Genomic DNA, 19,354 nt, shown 5'->3' on the forward strand with positions numbered 1-19,354 from the left:
TCGGGGGGATTGAAACCTCCAGAGGGGGCTGCAACGCTCCCCAGGCTCGGATTCTGTTGGTGGTGCCGAACCTCTGCAGAGGCAGGGGGAAAGGGACACCCGGGGGTGGCAGGGATACCCCAGGCTGGGTGTTGTGGTCGTCAAGGTGGCGTCGGAGTTGTGACATCAAAACCTTCGTTGTGTTTCCTGTAAAATGTTCAGCGTAGGAAGAGGAACTTGGTGCATTTCCCTTTCTGAAATTTTTTAGCTTCCTAACAAGTTTGGCAGTAGTTTAATTCTTTTCAGTTAATGAAATGTAAGTTTTAGAGGAAAAACCAGGAAGTCTGGCATTGGTTTAGCTGCTTGCAAGCAGTCTTGTGAGGAAGAGTGAAGAAATGGATGAGGAAGGACCTTTCTCCTTGTGTGCCCCATTCCCCCGGCTCTCCTCGTTCTCCGTCTGTCCGTCGCAGCGATCCGTGCTGGGAGCCGGGCTCGGCTGCGGCTCCCCGGTGCTCTCCTCTAACGTGCGTTTGTGCCGTTGCAGAGTTCTTTGCTGAACTGGACAAGGTGATGGGGCCGCTGGTGTTCAACACGAGCATCATGACGGAGCTGGTGCGGTACACGCGCCAGGGCCTGCACTGGCTGCGCCTGGACGCCAAGTGAGGAGCCCCAGCCCGGCCCGTTCTTCAGCTGCCTCCGATTCCTCTCCACAACACTGTGTCATGTCGAAAAGGAAGACTGCCATAACACGTCGCTTAGTTGACACTAAGAGCAAGGAATGCTTTTCCCGTGTCTCCCATCCTCATTTGTGTTTTGTGTTTAAACCCCAAATCAGCTGGTTCGTGGACTTCTCCAGTGTTCCCGGTTTAAGTTATTTAAATATTTGAAAATTTGCTACGTAAAAATTGTAGTCTTGCTGATCTGTCGTGGATAGATCATTGGGATTCCGGTCACAATACATGAATAGTCAGCTTAAATCCTATTTATTTTAATTTTTTTAACTTTAATTTTGAAAAGCCCCGTTAGGGGCTGGTTTTAGCTATTTCTTCTTCCCTAAATTTCCCCTTTTGAGTACTTAGAAATTAAACCTAGACACTTTATTTAAGTACTTCGTGAGCTTTGTTACTCTGTAATGTCTTGTGGTGGTAGAGCCTGTAAAAGGAACTAGGGTTGATAGGTTCTAACGAGTAGGGACACCATACTTCTCATGCCTAATGCCTATGAGTCGACTAATAAATGACAACTACAGATTTATTATTGCAGAATTTGTACTAAATAGAAAAGTTCCAGATATTCTTCTACGTATTGAGATACTTCATTTAAATGAATTATAAAGAAATTTATATGGAAAAATATTTAGCTGGATCTGCCTTGGATTGTTTCCAAGGCAGCTTCAAGCCGTGGATTAACACTATAACAATCACAAAACATTACAGTAATTTGCATTTAATGTAACGTCCAGGCAACGGTGTAGAATGGCCTTTGGTCCAGTGGGTGTGACGCAAACAGGAAAGGCTTTGGAAAAGGACAATCTCGTGCTTTTTGTGCATCTCTTCATTTCAATTACCTTTTGTTTCCGTGCTCGTCGCTTTTTGACAGTTAGGAAATTGGGGAACTTTGTGGTTCCGAACCCGAGAGTAGATCAGTTCCTACCAGGACCGTCATTTGCATCTTTTTTCCATTGACTGAGAAACCAGGAATCTTTAGTAGAACTCTAGGTCCGTGTTGTCCTCTTAGGGTCTGCTGGGTGATGGACACTACAGGCTGGCAGCGCAGCGGCCGCCGCGGCTGGGAGCAGAGCTGCTCCTGCAGGAAGCTCTGTTCTGGGCAGGATGGATGGCAACCTTGGCTTTACCCCGTGCTGATGAAGGTCCCGTTCGTGTCACGTAACGTCCGCTCCCGAGGGGGCTGCTGGGTGCCACAGAGGCTTCTGGAGCTGCAGGTGGCCCCTCTCCGAGTGCAAACCAAAGTACCTTTCCACGTGAGGTGCTTGTCTGAGTTAAAGGTTTCAAATGCTACTGCTTTCAGTATTGCTTAGTGCCCCCAACATGTCTGGTGTGCCTTATGCCTTACTTTTAGATGAAGATTTTATGAACTGTTTACAAGATGTTTTACAGCAGGACCAGGTATACTGTATGCAGTGGTCTTCTGCAGTACTTGGGTAAAATTCCATTTCCTTTTTCAAAGTCCCGGTGTCTGTCACACAAACTGACTCATCGTGGTGGTCTCCTTCCCCAGAGTCCAACTCTGAATCCTTTGGAGTGAGATTGTGGAATGCTGCTTTGTTTTCTCTCCCATCGAACCCTTTATTCTGTACCAGATATGAACGTGCATGTTCAGGAAAATTATTGCACTAAATTTTTTGTGTAGGTGTAGTTAAGTGCCAAAATCACGGCAACCTCGAGAGAAGGAATAGAATTCTACGCTCCTTAGTACTGCAGTATGTCCTATGGGCTTTAAGAGTTTAGAAGTTTTGCAAATTAGTAACCTACTCCAAGGTAGCTGCATCTTCGTAGAGCTTCCTTTGCGTCCCAGCGTGTTTTGTACTTCCAGAAAAGCTTTGCTACGTCCGGATTGATAAACGGGGAACAGACCTGGGGCTCTCCCCGACTCGACTCTTCAGGTCTGTCGGAGCATCCTTTTTATGGAATCACTGTGCAAGGTCACCTTTCTGTTAGTCTTTGCTGTTGGAGACAGAACTCTGTACCCTCAAACTCCCCGCCGTGGGCATGGGACACTGTCAGCCGTGTTTCCTTTCCTCTCTGAAGTGCCTCGCACACCTCTGACGCTGAGAAATCCCTTGGTAGAAGTTGCATTCGTGGGTGGGTTTGTGTGTAGTGCTGCACTAGCCAGCGTGGCTGTTCTTGGCTTGCTCCTTTGTGCACAGTCACCATTGCTGTCAGCAGGAATGGTGTCACCTCGGGGAATTTTCTTTTCCTTAACTAGAGTCCCACAAATACCTTTTGGTGTCACGCGAAATTGGCCTCTTGAAAACGCATCGCTTGTCCCTAGAGCAGTGGATCTTAGCAATTGGCTTCAAACAACCGGAAGGCTTTCTTTGCATCATGTCCAGATGTGGACCTGAGCTGGTTGGGAGTGTCCCAGCTGAGGGGTGGCCTCTGTGGGGGCACATCCTCTGGAGTGCTGTCCCGCTGCTGTGTCCGTGCGGGGGATCCGCGGGGGGCTTGGGCGTGGATGGGGAATGCCTCGTGCAGCTGGGGCTGCTGCAAACAGATCGGTTCAAACCTCTCGATCCCAAAAGCGTATCTTAATTTGGGATTGACCCTTGTTTCCAAGAGGAAAGTTCTGTACTTGATCAGATTTTATAGCCAAAAAAAAGAGAAGCAAATACGTCCTAGGCTTCCATCCCTCTGCCAATGTAGGAGGGCTCTGTCCCTGTCCTCGGCAGCTCCCAGCACCACAGAGGGAGTGCAGGTCACAGGAGTGGCTAAGGAGGGACTCCCCAGTCCTGGCTTCCCAAATGATTCCCTGGACAGGGAATATGTATCAATACATATCGGAACTGTAATTTTAAATTCCCTTGCTGATCATGGCCCCAGTTGGTGAATCTTAAAAATGGCTCAATCAGACTAGGCTTGCTCAGCTGTCTGTGCTGTTTGACTTTGCTCTCAGACTTGCAGGTTCCAGGTGATAAAGGTGCAAACCATTTATAATTCCAAACAAATCTTCAGGACACCAGAGTAAACCAGCCCAAGAGTTTTGTTTTGATTTGAATCTCAGCCATAAAGCAGAGCAGACGGACGGCTCTCCTTGGCTTCGATGGCAGTATGCAATTTGTATTGTATGTGTCTTTTAATATATATGTATATATATATGACTCAGTCTGTCCAAAGTATATGTTATACTTGTTTTTAGATTATGGTGCAACTGACTATATTGATATATTATTTATTGAGTGCTGAGTCACCATCTTATTGGTGATAAATATTGCATATTATCCAGGAGTGCAATGTATATTCCTTTAGATTGCTGAGGCTTGATTGCTGTGGTAACAAAAAATGCCCGGAAATGTTATTTATGAATGGCCCCAACACACAGAGAGTCAGAATTTATAGGAATCATGTAGCACTTGCCTGGGGCAAGTAAAATAAAGCCGTAGGCAGAGAATTACGGAGTTTGCCAAAAGGCAAACTGCTGGAAAGAGAGAGAAACTACCTTTGCTGTATTTAATGTCATTTTCTGCAAAGATCTTTGCTGTCACTGCAGTGTTTCCATTGAGGCAGATCCACGAGGGCCTGAGCAAGTCAAGTTTGAGTTACCCATTGGGGAGTAAACAACTTCCAAATTCTTACCTTCACGACAAATCCTTGGGTCAGGGTTGAAACTGCTCCCTGTGATGTGCCAGTGTTCTGGAAAACCCCTGTTCCCGAGCAATGAGGTCAGTGCTGGGCATCCTGAAGGACAGAGAGGAGCCAGAGCTTTGCTCACCAGTTACCCACATCCAGAGCTGTTCCAGGAGGGGCTTTCCTGAGCAGGACGTGTGGGAATCCCCTTGGGGGAATCCCGTCAGTGGGAATCCCGTTGGGGGAATCCCGTCAGTGGGAATCCATCGGGGGGAATCCCATCGGGGGGAATCCCATCGGGGGGAATCCCGTTGGGGGAATCCCATCGGGGGGAATCCCGTCGGTGGGAATCCCGTCAGTGGGAATCCCATCGGGGGTAATCCCATCGGGGTAATCCCGTCAGTGGGAATCCCATCGGGGGGAATCCCGTCAATGGGAATCCCATCGGGGGGAATCCCATCGGGGGGAATCCCATCGGTGGGAAATCCCATCGGGGGGAATCCCGTCAGGGGGAATCCCGTCGGTGGGAAATCCCGTCAGTGGGAATCCCGTCGGTGGGAAATCCGTCGGTGGGAATCCCATCGGGGGGAATCCCGTCAGTGGGAATCCCATCGGTGGGAAATCCGTCGGTGGGAATCCCGTCGGGGGGAATCCCGTCGGTGGGAATCCCATCGGTGGGAATCCCATCAGTGGGAATCCCGTCAGTGGGAAATCCCGTCGGGGGGAATCCCGTCGGTGGGAATCCCGCCGGGGGGAATCCCATCAGGGGGAATCCCGTCAGTGGGAAATCCCATCGGGGGGAATCCTGTCAGTGGGAATCCCATCGGGGGGAATCCTGCTGTGTCCGAGCCCTTGAGCCCTTGAGGCTGTGGTGCCCTCGGGGAGGGAAGGGGCCGCGCTGCCCCCGGAGCCGCTCCTGGGCCGGGCTCTGCTCCAGCCCCTCATCCCCTTGGGAGCAATTCCAGCTGCTGTGGCAGCTCAGGGAGCCGGGCTCTTGGTGTGGCCGTGTTTTAATTCCACCTGGGAATTGAATTCCCCGTGGCAGCGTGCCCGTTCCTGGCTCTGGTCTCTAGCCCTGGCCCGGGACGCGGCTCCTGGCGCTGCCTTGGCGTTCCGCATCCCAAACTCTACTCCAAGGACCGGGCGTGACTTTCCAAGCACAGTTCCTTACATTTGTATCTGGTCCCCCTTTTAAATTGTTTTAAAAAAAAATTTTGTATATGGAGGATAAAGTGCTTATATATTTATTAAAAATCCTTTATCTTATTTGAAATTATTATTTGGTGAAGAAGGGGTTTTTCTTTTGGGGGAGGGCTGGGGAGGGGAGGTAACTTTTAACCTGTCACTTATAAATGAAGCCCTGATTAATCTTGCAGAAAGGTACTATTAGTAACTAATGGGATGTCTCTGTTTTATGCTTTGTACATGACAAGTCCATGTGTTACATTTTGTTTTCTATCGAAAGATTTGGACATCTGTCTTCAACCAAAACCGGAAAAAAAAAAAAAAGAAACAAACTGTGATTTTATTTGTTGCAATACATTTGAAATTTCAAAGGGTACTTTGGGGCTCAAAATTAGGATTTCTAAGTCAGTATGTGCATTTCACGTAATAAAGCTGTTAATGGTGAGCAAAGTATTATATACTAACTAGATTTTTTCCACATCTGTATAGTATATTCTATGTATTTTGTGGTATTGAGATTATAGAAAGTTTAGTGTCTGAAACATGCGTTTAATGTGTATTTTTAAACAAATTTATGGCAATTAAAATATTTGGAGAAAAGGGTATCACATTTCAATTTGTAAAGATCTTTTTAACTACTGTGTCATTAAAATGCTTTGTACAATGCAAAACTGTAACTGGAGAAACTAAGTTTAATAAATATCAAATAGATTTTCTGTATTAAACTTCCAATCCCCTGTGCTTGTATCTGTTTTGTGGGGCCTTCTCCTGCCTGGAAGTGCATTTTTAGGCAGAATTTTCTTTCCTTGATCCTATTGCTCTGTGAAACAAAAGAAAAGCAGCATCCAATGCGTGTGTCCAGACTTGTTGATTTTTGTTTTTTGTGTCTTTCAGCCTCCAAGTCGACATCCAACACATCAGAACAGCATTCTGATCAATTCATTTTAAGACAGGAGATAAGGTCAGTGGCAAAAGTCAGCCTAGGACATGTATTTAAGTAAATTTGATTAGAAGTAATTAGGAGTAAATAGTTCTCATTGCACTTATCGCTGGATATGTTTGGGGTATCGGAGTTGCTATCACTATTATCAGTTTGGCTCCCTCTTTCCAACAGGCCTTTATCTGCGGGCTGATAAGAGCTAGATTGGGAGGAGAAGGGGCCTGATCCACTTCATGCTCTTGCCAGGGGGAAGGATAAATGTCCAAAGTCTGGCTGGAACTGAGCCCCAGCTCTGTGCTCGCCATCCACTTTGCCCAAGATACAAGGAAAACCAAGCTGCTTTGCTGAATATATATTTTAATTCACACCTTCAAATAAATAATAGAAAACATTACAAAAAAAACCAAACGAGGAGGAGATGCAGAGCCCTTTTATTCAGCTTGGCCAGAGGCCTCCTGAGGCATGGCTGTGGGAGGAGATGCTCTCGAGCTCTTTGAAGTCCTTTTATCAGCAGATGTGACAGAAATATTAAATACCCTGATTGCTCGAGGCCCTTCCAGCTCCTGAGCAGTCAATAAATACATCCCAAGTGTGTGGAGCATGGTCAGCAGTAACAGTGCAGGCTGTGCATGGTGCCAGCTCACGCCGAGGCCGTGGAGAGGAGGCAGCGATTTTTCCTGAAAAAAAAAAAGAAAAACCCATCATGAGGCACTGGGAGCTGGGGCTGCCCCTGCCAGGCTCAGCCAGGGGGCCCAGGTACATCTGTGTGCCCTGTGCCAGCAGTGCTGGGTTCAGGCACGCTGATTTCCCCTCAGCTATTCAGTCTTGATTCATTTCTTGGTCTTCGCTTTCCATCAGAATTCCAAACATAACAGCCCAACCACCCTGTCCTGTTTAGTTATTTATCCTAATAATTTATAATATAAAATAAGCTTATTTATAATAATATTCATTAATAATAGGATATGCTATATTCATTAACAATATACTTATCCATTACTGCTATTTACATGTAGTAGAAAAGGACTATTTTCTATCCTGTCTCTGAGCGCCGGTCTATGTGTACAACAGGTACCATACAAAATCACCTTTCAGTCATTAAGTAATAACTTTAACTAATCAATTTATGTGTATTGGAAAATTTGCTCGTGCCTAATGAGAACTGAATGGCTTTTGATATTGTAGTTGCTTTTTTAACTATGAGCTTAAAGTAATTAATTTAGGGTAAGATATTAATACAGGCTTTTTCATTTTCAGTAGCACATGCTTTAAAAGGAAGGATTCATGGGAAGCTCTGTAGTTGCCCAAAAGCTGTCTGGAGCCCTCTGCTCTGTTTGCCCAGCCAGGTTATTTGGGGTTGCAGTGAAAGGACTGTGGCTGGCGCTCGGGAGGCCTGGACTCTGCTCTGTTTGCTCTGCTTGCTAAAGAGTCTGAGTCTGTTGCCCCATGGCCGTTCCTGGTATCTCGTTCTGTGCACAGGGCGACCTCCGGGTCCCGTTGGGAGCAGCCCAGGTGGGGAGCTCTGCGCGTCGCGGCGCGCTGGGCGCGGTTACCTGCAGAGCATGGTGAGGCACTCGCTGTTGTCCCTGCAGGAGGCTCCGATGGGTCTCAGGGACACCCCTCTCCAGAAGGGCGTCATCCGCCGCTGCCGGGGGCTGCGGGGCCGGCCGTGGGGCTGCCTCGGGGACAGGGCCACGCCGTGGGTCTGAAACGCACCGGGGTGACCGTCAGCACGCGTGGCAGGAGCAGCGCCTCCTTGCTGTGCTGCTCAGGTCATCGGTCTTCATTCTAAGTGAAGCGCTTGAAATCTCTCTGGTTTTCAGATCGCAGCACCCTCTGGGGAAAGCACTGCTTGCAGCCCAACCCCAAAGAAATATCTGCCAAAATTAATGCTGGTTTTAATCTCCTTGGGAGGAAGGCAGAATCACTGGCTGAGCTATGGCTCAGAGTAGCCCAGTACTCACTAGGCAGTAACTCTACATTTTTATGATGCTGGATTCTCTTACAAGCCCTGCTGTCACCTCTTAACTCCTGCCAGTTGTCCATCCAAATCATAACAGCTTTTATGGACTGCCTGTCCTTTGAATTAGCCCTTTAAATAGTTTATTTCAGTATTATCTCGGTTTACCTGGCTGAGCAGCAGTGAGCAGAGCAGAAGGGCTGCCGTCACTTTCCACCAATGCATCTTCCCGGCAGGAGCTGTCACTTGGAGCAGCCGTGGGCAGAGGAGGCATAAAGAGCTCCGGTAAGGACTTCCCAGGCTTTCAGCTACATTTTTATAGACTTCATTCTCTTATCATTGAATCAGCTGCCAGTTATTACAAGGCCAAAGTTCGCTTGGGAACAAGAGGGAATTGCTAAGTCTACATCGGCTGCAGTGAACTGGTTCAAGGCCTGTCTCGAGCTAATGATTTACTCCCCTTCCACTTGTACTTTGTCTGGTCAGTTGTGCTGACCCCTTGTGCCAACTGTTCCTTTTTTTAAAGCCCACCTAAGATGTTACCAGAACTCCATGGTCTATTTTTAAGCAAAAGGCGGGGGGTGGCCCAAATTATTATGGTCAAGATCAAAAGCCTAACTTGACTTCTGTAGCTCTGAGTTAGCCAACCAGGGGTAAGGGTTGTCTTGCCAGGCTGATTTGGAGCAGAGAATTGTGCTTTTGATTTGTTTCTCGCTCTTGGTACATGAAAAAACCATAAGGAAGTTGCTTAACCTTTATTTCCAGGCACACAGTGCTCAAAAGCAGGTGTAACACTTTCCAGCTGGGTTTGGGAATAACTCACAGAGCTCTTCCCCCAGGAATCCAGAGGTGTCGCAGATCATCATCTCTGGGTGGATAGCGGAAGAGGCTGCTCAGGGCTTGTCTGGAGATGAGGAGCTCCATGTGCAGACTGTGGTTTCCCTGGATGAGCCATCTCTGCCCCGAGCCGTGTCACTCACCATCAGGCTTCCAAAAGCAGCTCCCATGAGGGTTGAGGGGCTCTTTGTCATCGAGAGGAAAGCTTCAGGTTTTCCACTGTGGAGTGAGGTTGCAGCAGCAGAGAAAAGTGTGAGCAGAGCTGGTACCTCTCATCTCCTCTGCTTACGCACTTGTGCTTGTCCCAGTGTTTGTGTCTCGTGGCTCCTCACCTCTGGGATTTGTGGATCTCGTTGGATGGGGCTCGGAGCACCCTGGGCTAATGAAGGTGGAGGGACTGCGGGAGCTTTCGGGGCCTTTCCAACCCAAAGCACGCTGTGGCTCTGTCTGGTTCCCACATCTGTCCCATGTGCCTCACATCTCTCAGGTCAAGACATCTGAGACTGCAGAGGGACAGAGAGTGCCAGCTCGTGTCACTGTGTGCAGGTTTTGGAACACACTGTTTTAATGCAGGCAAATACTTCATAAAGTAGTAAGTGTATAATGAACTGTGTTTTAGCTAAATCGTAAATACAGATCTGGATGTCACAGGCTCTTTTTCTTTGATTGCTTAATGTGGAGGCACAAGTGCCAGCGTGGAGGGCAAGTGACTTAGATTAAGATAATGCTCTGAAGTCAGATGATTACCCCTTAGCCCAAATTTCACTGGGATTAAAAGAAAAACCTTCCCAGCACAATCTACAATCACTCTTCAATCATTCCCATCCTGGGATGGTTCTTACACACCTTCCTCTGACCTATTTGTTTTGCTTCTCTGGGTGGAGGAAGCAAAATTTTCATTATTTTACCTTCTTAACAAGGGAAGGAAATGGGAGAGTAAATCATGGCAGACAAGTAGCTGAACTTAAAAAGTTTATTTTATATTTGGCTAGGAATTTCTCAATTGTTTTTCCCATGGAGTCCTTCCTTTTCATGCATGTGAGTTCTAATTTCTGCTGTTTCCATCAGGCGTTAGTGTAGAACACAAAGGAGGACAAGGCAGCAGCAGGAGCCCTGACTTCTTCCGTGAAGCACGGGATTTGGAAGAGCAGCAGAGCCCACTGTGAGTCACCATCTCTCAGCTTTTTTGTCTGGGGAAGGCTGGTACTTTGTGATGATATATCAGAATTCTTATCTGTCAGGCAGCAAACTGCTCTGTGCAAGAAACTGGGGGGAAAAAAAAAAAGAGTATAACTGAGCTGGTTAGTGTAACTTTCCATGCCCACAATTCCCACAGGCTGGTTAGACCCACAGGAGAGGTGTGAGGAAAGAAACACAAAATGTTGCTCTGTTGCCACGTCTAATATTTGCCCAAAGGAGAACAGAAATAAATTAGTGAAAACTATTCAAGCACCTTGTTCAGATTCTGAAATGCCCACGGGTCGAACTCCCACTGCCACAGGTCCAGCAGGAGCCATCCCAGCTGGGAATGGGGCCTGCATCCGAGGTGGAGGTTGGCAGGGCACGGTTGGGATGGGTGGGCACAGTCACAGCTTGGCAGGGCAGGGTCGGGATGGCTGGGAAGGTTTGGGATGGGTGGGCACAGTCACAGGTGGGCAGGGGCAGGATGGCTGGGAAGGTTTGGGATGGGTGGGCACAGTCACAGGTGGGCAGGGGCGGGATGGCTGGGAAGGTTTGGGATGGGTGGGCACAGTCACAGGTGGGCAGGGCAGGGGCAGGATGGGGCAGGGGCAGGGGGTGGCCGGGCAGGGTAGCAAGAGGCTGCTGGTGGAGCAGCTCGGCGCTGACCCCGCCGTGGCGCTGACCCTGCCCCGTGGCCGCGGTGCCGCTGCCCCTCTGTTTGCGTTAGTCTGGCCCCTGGGCCGGGCACAGCCCAGCCGTCTGTGAGCAGGAGCAGGGAGCTGGGGAGAGCCCCGGGCAGCTGGTGCTCTCCAGCAGAGCTGCTGGGACAGCACACGGTGACTGAGCTGCCGAGGCAGAGCTGCACGGGGGCTGTCAGAGGCAGCTCTGCGGCTCTCGGAGGCACCGTGAGCAGGACACCAGGTTCTGAATGAAACATCTCAGGGAGAGGGACTCGTACGGGCACACGGTGACAGACAAGGGGGAATGGCTTCAAACTGCCAGAGGGCAGGGTTAGATGGGATTTTGGGAAGGAGTTGTTCCCCATGAGGCCCTGGCACACATTTCCCAGAGCAGCTGTGGCTGCCCCTGGATCCCTGGCAGTGCCCAAGGCCAGGTTAGACAGGGCTTGGAGCAGCCTGGGACAATGGAAGGTGTCCCTGGGGGTGGCACTGGGTGGGCTTTGAGGTCTGTTCTGGGATAAATTTCCCTCTATGCATCTCTGTCAGCTCACAGCCACAGCAACCATTTTGTTGCTCCCTACTTGCTTAATTATTAGGAAGAAAATTATTTCTCCCTACCTATTATTATTAGAAAATACCAGCGACCCAAAATGCAGTTAAGCACAGAATATTTTTGGCACAGCTTGGCAGTGCTGCCTGACTGGTTTTATTGCCACTTATGCCAACCTCAGGCTGTGCTTGGAAGAAACACAAGAGGCTGAGCTCAGTCTCGTGTGCCCTGAGCGAGCCCCAAAATACTCCAGCACTGAGCTATAAAAATTGTATCACCCCAGCTTCCTGCAGTGAGAGCCTGAGCATCACTGTCTTCCTGACAGCCCAGCCCTGAGCGCACAGGGAAACGTCATTCCTGGCCTGCAGATAAGATAAACTCCCAGGACAGCTACAGGAATAGCACAGCAGGAGTGTTGCTCTGCCTGGGGTGGGAGCTGGAGGCAGTCAGCGGAACACTGGGAGGAAAAAATTAGGATAAAGGAACCAGTCAGGTGTTCTGAGCTTCCAACAGTGAAGGTGTTTCTATACTCAGAGACACAGGGTGAATTTGTCACGTATTTAAACAGCTTTATTACCAGCAGCTGATTTTTTAATCATCTTGAGGCATTAAAATAGCCTTGCTTCTCCCAGCAGTTTTCAAGGAGGCTCTAACGCAGCCTCTTACCACTGATCAGCTATCAGAGTGTAGTTAAACACCCAATTAACATTCGTGTAACTAGGTAATGAGAATCACAGGATCAGAGAACAGCCCAGGTTGGAAGGGACGTTGGCAGATCAGCTGGTGCAGGCGTTTGTGGGAAGGGAGCCCAGAGGAGGTTACCTTGCACCCAGTCCAGTCACCTCCTGAAACCCCCAGGCTGTTCCAGGGACTGATTGTTCTCACTGCAAAAAATTCCTTTGTTACACAGAGATGAAACCTCTCCTGGTGCAGCCTGTACCTGTTCCCCTTCATCTTCTGTCCGGGGCTCCTGTGAAGAGCGAGCCTCCAGCCAGAGGTCAGGGTCCATCCCAAATCCCAAGCCGCCAGCCAGCCCATCCAGCTCTAATCAGTGCCAAACCAGGGAGTGTTTGTTTTTCACAGATCTCAAGGCTGGAGGAAAAGCAGCGGCCAGTGATGGGAAAAATAAAGCGGACAAGGAACAATTTCAAACTGGCCCTTGCTGCACTTTATGTTGAGGAATATTTCAAAGAAACAGGAAGCAAGAAGGCTGGAAGTGCTCTAAGATAAAAACATCCGAGCACATGGAATTTCAGCCTGATTATCTGCCTGTACAGAGAGAACCAGACAAGGGATTTGATGCTCCTCACCTCAAACAGCTCAAGACACGGATTTCACACAAAGTCACGGGGCAAAGTTACAGTTTATTAGCCAAGGCTTATCTCCCTGTTAATCCCCTCCAGCCACGGGAACAAGCACAACAGGTTCCCAGGGAGCCCTGGAGCCACATGGGTCACTGCTCGTGGTCACTGCTCGTGTGCTCACTGGTCGTGCTCGTAGTCAGCCGGGTTCTTCCTCTTGAGCCGCTCAAACTCCTCCGTCCCCCAGGAATAAATGAGGTAACCGATGGCCAGGGCTGGCAGGGACAGAGAACAGGCACGGTCAGGGGACACCGGAATGAGGGGACGCTGCTAGAAAGGGACACTCTCCATAAAGGGACAGTGGAACGAGGGAACACTGCTCTAAGAGGATAACGCAGTGAGGGGACGCTCAAAACAGCGGGACTTTCACAGTAAGGGGACACTGCGGTAAGGGAGTATTCACAAAGAAGTGGCATACGATGTACTGAGGGGGACACCCATAAAAGAACACCGCAGGGAGCGAACACTGGGATAAGGGGATTTCACGACATGGGGCCGCTGGGAGAAGGGGATATTCACAATGAGGGGACACTGCACCGCGCTGCACAGCGCCTACCTCCTGCGACAAAACAACATCCCACACAACCGCCTCAATGCTCCCCCTCCCCAAATTTACACTACAAAGGGGGTACAAAAAAGAGGGAATCCCCCCCTGTACTTACGGGGCACCACCTTCAACACCTGGGAGGTGAAGCGGCGGCCCACGTTGAGGACGCCGTGGGACAGGACGTTGGGGAAGGCGCGCTGCTCGAAGGGCGACAGGCTGTAGGTGATGACATGGCGCACCCGCGCCAGGTTCCCGAAGTGCTTCCCCATGGCCGCGGTGTCCCCTGGCCGCCGCGCTACGGTCACCGCGCAATGGCCGCCGCCCGCCCCGGAACCGCTCCGCGACGCCTTCCGGGGCACCCGAGCGGCGCTCTCCGTTCGTAATGAACAGCGGAGGCGATGGAGCGGGCGTGTGATAAATCACAGTTACGCTAAAGTGCGTTTTTAACAGGCGAATTGTGATAAGCGAAGTGCGCCATAAACCGGCCCTGCCCTGAGGGGAGGGGGGGGCACGCGAGGCTCCTGCGCCCTGAGGGGAGGCGGGGGCGGGAAAACCCGCCAAAAATAAATAACGCAGAAATGAAAACCACTTTTGTGTGGCGATCCGAAGAAAAACAAATAACGGTCTGAGAAAAAACCCCACTTTTGTGTGGTGGCTGTGGAGTTCCGATGAACAGCGAGAGCGTCTGAAGCAGAAAATCGTGGAATTATGGAATAGTTTGCGCTGGAAAAGGCTTTTAAAGATTAAATACCCCTCTACACCCCGCCCCCGCAATAAGCATCGTAAACAATATTGGAATTATTATTAGAACGTATGAGACGTCTACCACATAACTGAAATTACTATTAGACTATACGAGATAGCTTTAATATTACTGGAATGATTAATAGCGTCTATTATAATTATTATACTATATCAGACATATTCCATATTATCTGAATTATCGAATATATTCTACATCAAACTTATTTAAATTATTATTAGAATATGTTAGCGATCTCCATTATTGTCATTATAATTAGAATATATTAGAATTATAATATATCAGCTTCCACATTCATGGATAATTATTAGAATTACTATACTTAATCATCTTCCACATAATTGAAATTATTAGAAGATATTAGAATTATTAAGCATATTTAACACTATTGGAATTATTATTAGAATAGATGAGAATGGTTAGAATATTAGATATTTTCACCATTATTTGAATTATAGTAGAATTATTAGACCATATGAGACATTTTCAACTTTATTTGGATCATTATGATATATTAGACATATTTGCCATTATTTAAACAGATATTACAATATATTAGATTTGTTAGAGTACATTAAACATCTTCAACATTTTTGGAATTATTATTAGAATATATTAGGTTCAACATTATTAGAATTGTTACAATATATTACACATATTTAATACATTATTATTAGACTATATTAAATATGATCCCCATTAATGAAATATTAGAATATATTAGGATTATTGGACTACATTAGACATTTCATCATAATTAGAAGGATTTGTCTCAAGAAACAATTCCGTCTATTTTCTTCTCTGGCAGGTGAGCAAAGCTGAATTCCCAGAGTTTGAAGGGATGAGCAGGAGTGATACAATCCGAACTCACCCAACTGCCCACAGTGCTGCGACCAGGATGGTTTTATGTGACACCAAGATTCTGGTTTGAGCTTTTGGTGTCAACCACTTTGATTTCAGTAGCCAGAGACTGAATCCTGGAGCAGGAGCCTCACTTTTCAGGCACATTTGTGCCTGTTGCACCTCCAAGAGCTCTCCAGACACCCCGACATCCACGGGTTCAGTGACCAGGTGAACCATCAAAGCGACACCACACAGCAGCCCCTCAGGAGCGGTCCCTGCCCTGCCAGGCTGAATTGTCAGCCTCTGAAATTGCTCAGGATCTAAGGTAGGGGCTGGTTGGGCAGCTGAGTGCAGAAAGTTACAGCATTTATTTGTCAATACATTAGCAAGTCAACATTAAAGGATGTTCTGAACCAGTTTTACAAGATAGTGCTGCTCCACAGCCTTTCATTAACAAACAAACAAACAAACACAGAAACTAACAAGAAAAATCCCCACTAAAGCTGAGAGGTTTTGTGTATGAACCCCAATTCCAGGAGGAGAAAATAAATCATATTAAATCAATTACAGTAAAAATTTGGTGTGAAAGCATCTAGAGTTGAGGCACTTGTCACCTACAGTTTCATTGTGAGAGGAAACAAAGCTGTTGCCCCACATTTCAGAATATTAAACCCATTGAACATCATTTACATCAATACATTTAAGGCTTTTAGAAGCAGTTTTTGAGGACTAAGATTTTTAAACAATTCTTCCTACTTCAGAAGCCAGTGGCAGTGTAGCTCCAGTGGGCAATTCTCTGCCCTCACCCCATGGACAGCTGCTCCTTGCTCTTGAATCAAAGGAAGCCTCACCTGATACCAAATGTTACCAAAATAGTGCCTTGATTTAAGTGTTCACAAATTACCCACAGCTGCCCTTAAATTCTCACCCTTCTTTTAGCTGAGAAAGCCCAAATAGTGCAACAGAAGAAAAGCAAAAAGCAACCTGGTAACTCTTTATAGAACTGTGAGGAAGGGTTTTGTCATCCTGCTTGGAAGAGCTGGAAATGTGGTAGGGAAAGAGAATGAAAAACTCAAGAAAAAATTCTAACGATTAGGACTTTCTTTTCTTCCTAGTCATTGCTGAAGATGCCACACGCAAGGCTTCTGCAGAGGCAGAGTAGCAGGCACTGCATGTCAGGGTATGTGTGATAGCCATTTATTTCTCTTTTTTTTAAATCTGTAATAAAGCAGCTTAAAAATAGACACTTGGTAGTTGAAACCTTTTCCCCATTTTAAATGCAAAATTCTCCCAATAAAAAGACACTATTTACATTTAATTGCACATCCTAGGAATGCTGAGTGAGTACAAAAATCAGTGCTGCGATGTGAACCCCTTCTGCTAACTCCGTGCTAACTCCCATCTCTCGGAGTTACAGCAACGCCGCTCAGTCCCTTAGAGCCAGAGATCTCGAGAATGCGAAAATAAAACCCGTGTTTGAGAGTGCAAACCCAGCCCGAAGCGGAGCGAAGCAGAGTCCCCGCTACCGGCAGGTGCACTTGGTGGCGATCATGTCCTCGTACTCCTTGTAGGCGATGGAGCCGTCGGGCTCGATGGTCAGCACGCTGAGCGGGCTGTACGCGGCCGGCACGCACGAGGGCCTGGGCACAGAGGGGTCCAGCTGCTCGTAGATGAGGGTCTGCACCATGGTGTGCACCGGGGAGCCGTAGCGGTGGCCCAGGGCGCGGGGACAGTCCCCCCGGCAGAACTGGGGGCTGTAGCGGTGCGGGGCGATGATCCAGCGGTCCCAGCGCAGCTGGCTGAAGCTCAGGCGGAAGTTGTGCAGCTCGCACTCGTGCTGAGGGAACGCAAACTGCTTCAGGTTATGAGGGGAGGCGGCCGGGGCCGCTTTTGGATTCTCGTTCCTTCTCTGGCGAGAAGCCCTTTTACCCTGGGGATTGCCTTGTCCTTTGTCACCCTTCGGAGGATCCACCAGCGGGCCGCTGCTTCTCGTGCCGTGCCCGAGTGAGCTCCCCCGGTGATAAGCTTGCTCGCTGGTGTCGTTCAGATACAGCAGAAGGGAAGGGGGAACCAGTGTCACATTAACAGCGTTTGCCGGGTTTGTGCTCTGTTGTGTGTCACCCATCAGACAAGTGAAGTTCAGAGCCATGTGGACGTTCCTCCTGTTCGTAGCAATCAGAGGCTGGAGGAAAGAAGTCACATCCATCTCCACCCATTTGCGTTTCCTAACGTCAAAGTGCAGGCTAAATGCTAGAGAGTGGGAAATGCTGGGACAAACTTGGCTGGAAAAATCATGTTCCTTAAGGGATAAATGGCATATGCAGGTAATGGAAGAGGAAATGGGAGCAGATGTGTCAAAGGAATAGAGCAAGACAGACTTGAGTAAGTGCTCCAGAGCAGTAACACGATCCAAGTTGAAGAGCAAATCCACTGAGTGAACATCTCCTGGGAAAGGAAACAGATTCCTGTAAGTGTCAGTGTGTCTTATTTTTCCACACAGACATAAATACTGTTGTAGTGGATAAGTAAAAATTATTCAGCAGCAGAATAAAACAACTTAGATGCCCTCCCTTACATTTAATGTGTGGTATTTGTACTTTGGTCAGGGACATGAGTTAAAAATTAAGACATTAAACCAAAGAAACCCCCTGATTTTAACACTTATTAAGGATCATTTCCTTAAAAGAACCAGCACAGGAGGAAGCCAGTTGTTTTCTCTTTAAAGCTGGTGTGAAGTAACAGAAACTAAACACTCCAGATGATACAAACCATGAGCTCCACCTCAAAGGGCTGTTCCTGTGCAGCAGTGCAATGCTGATGTTTATCTGTCTTTCTAGTGAAAAATCCGAGTCAGGAGAACTCAAGTCACCTCAGAAGATTAACAGCCAACGATTTTTAGCTGTTGTTGTTGTGATCACCCCACATTTAAGAAAGCCATGGAAGCACCGTAAGTTACAGGGCATCTAGCCCTCCCAATTCTGAGCCTGATTTGCGAGTAATTCTACTCTTCCCTTCAGGTTTTGGTCACGATTCTTCTCTAGCAAACGTACCAGGCAAGGAGAGGAGTCTTTGGCAGTGGGTTCTGGCAGTTTGGTGCAAGTCTCATATCAGTGTTGTGGTTTTTGGAAAAAAAAAAAAAGCAAAACCAAGATGGGCTGTAGAAGGAAATGTCCTGCCCATTATGCCTCGACATTTTTTCCACTTTTCTTACTTCACTTAGATCTGCTTGTGGCTTTTTCTGACTCACTAAGAGATGAGTCAGCCCGAAACATCGGCACGTCTTGTACATACCACTTGTGTGGTGTTCCCCAGGCTGTGAAGTCTGTGCCTAATGCCATTCAGGGAGAAGTAGGCTATGAAAAACTCCCACCGTTTAGGAGAAGAGCCTCCGGGCCTGAAATAGCACCAGCTCTAAAGCAAGGAGGTATTTTTATCTCGTGCTGCCAGCACAGAACACGCCGAAACCCCGTGTAACCTTCCCAGCCCAGGCACTGCGCGCACCTACCTTTCCCCGTGCCCCCGCGGCCGTGCCCGCAGTCCCAGCACGGGGTGAAGAGCCGCACCGTGTTATAGAGGCGGCCTCGCTGCGCCTTGGGGATGCCCTCCCTGGTGGCAGACATCCTGTACAGCCTCTTCATGTACCGAAGGGCCCTGGAGTCGGGCTGCAGCCGCGGGGCCTCGCCGTGCCAGCCGCGGGGGCCGCGGTCGTGCAGCACCTTGAGCAGGGAGGGCAGGAGGGCATGGGCTGCTCCCCCAGCTCGGGGCAGCCGCAGCGCCGCGCTCAGCCGGCCGGCAGCGGCCTCGGGAGCTGCCAAAAACCCGGGCGCCTCCTCTGAGCCCCCCCGGCCCCTGGAGCTGGGGGAGCGCTGGGCGCCAGCAGAGAGCCAAGGCAAGCAGCAGTACAAACAAAAGCAAATCCTCCAAGCGCTCTCCATGCTCTCGAGGGCTGAAGATGGAAATAAATAAATAAATAAATGACTCCCCCTCAAGTATTCAAGGTAAAACAAGAGTGCCTGAGCCCCATCCCTTATATAGGTTGCAGCTGTGGAATGTGAGGGAGGTTTCTTTCTGATTAGGGAGCGAAGAGAAAGATCTGCAGCTGGCCCCTGAAACCACAGGTTCATTGCAGTTGGGCTAAGACTTGGCCCTGAAAGCTTATTATAACGAGATACTAATTCTGATTTAACCTTTTTCACATGGGAAATTACAGGCTGGGAGCGAGG

The 19,354-nt window shown here is 48.4% G+C and overlaps 4 protein-coding genes across 4 annotated transcripts in view; 1 reads left to right on the forward strand and 3 right to left on the reverse strand.

The window, feature by feature from the left end:
• AFF4 (ALF transcription elongation factor 4) overlaps window positions 1–6,193 on the forward strand; it is a 47,042-nt gene extending 40,849 nt beyond the window's left edge. The window contains exon 22 of the mRNA XM_040078025.2: window positions 524–6,193. Coding sequence (XP_039933959.1) covers window positions 524–642 — 119 coding nt within the window. The 3' untranslated portion in view covers window positions 643–6,193. The remainder of the gene's footprint in view (window positions 1–523) is intronic.
• A 630-nt stretch (window positions 6,194–6,823) lies between these two features.
• Window positions 6,824–8,643, reverse strand: LEAP2 (liver enriched antimicrobial peptide 2). Its single transcript, XM_040078473.1, has 3 exons — window positions 8,537–8,643; window positions 7,962–8,113; window positions 6,824–7,085 (listed from the first exon to the last, which is right to left on the reverse strand). The coding sequence occupies exons 1-3, from the start codon at window positions 8,591–8,593 to the stop codon at window positions 7,049–7,051; spliced, it is 246 nt and encodes an 81-aa protein (XP_039934407.1). The 5' UTR covers window positions 8,594–8,643; the 3' UTR covers window positions 6,824–7,048.
• A 4,318-nt stretch (window positions 8,644–12,961) lies between these two features.
• LOC120759221 (cytochrome b-c1 complex subunit 8) lies at window positions 12,962–13,869 on the reverse strand. The gene is made up of 2 exons (XM_040078313.2): window positions 13,641–13,869; window positions 12,962–13,193 (listed from the first exon to the last, which is right to left on the reverse strand). Exons 1-2 carry the CDS (start codon window positions 13,792–13,794, stop codon window positions 13,099–13,101), a joined length of 249 nt encoding a protein of 82 aa, XP_039934247.1. The 5' UTR covers window positions 13,795–13,869; the 3' UTR covers window positions 12,962–13,098.
• Window positions 13,870–16,312: 2,443 nt separating this feature from the next.
• On the reverse strand, window positions 16,313–19,250 carry GDF9 (growth differentiation factor 9). The gene is made up of 2 exons (XM_040078318.2): window positions 18,637–19,250; window positions 16,313–17,576 (listed from the first exon to the last, which is right to left on the reverse strand). The coding sequence occupies exons 1-2, from the start codon at window positions 19,064–19,066 to the stop codon at window positions 16,654–16,656; spliced, it is 1,353 nt and encodes a 450-aa protein (XP_039934252.1). The 5' UTR covers window positions 19,067–19,250; the 3' UTR covers window positions 16,313–16,653.
• Window positions 19,251–19,354: the final 104 nt, after the last annotated feature.

This window comes from Hirundo rustica, chromosome 14 (assembly GCF_015227805.2).
Source record: "Hirundo rustica isolate bHirRus1 chromosome 14, bHirRus1.pri.v3, whole genome shotgun sequence".
Classification (NCBI taxonomy): Eukaryota; Metazoa; Chordata; class Aves; order Passeriformes; family Hirundinidae; genus Hirundo; species Hirundo rustica.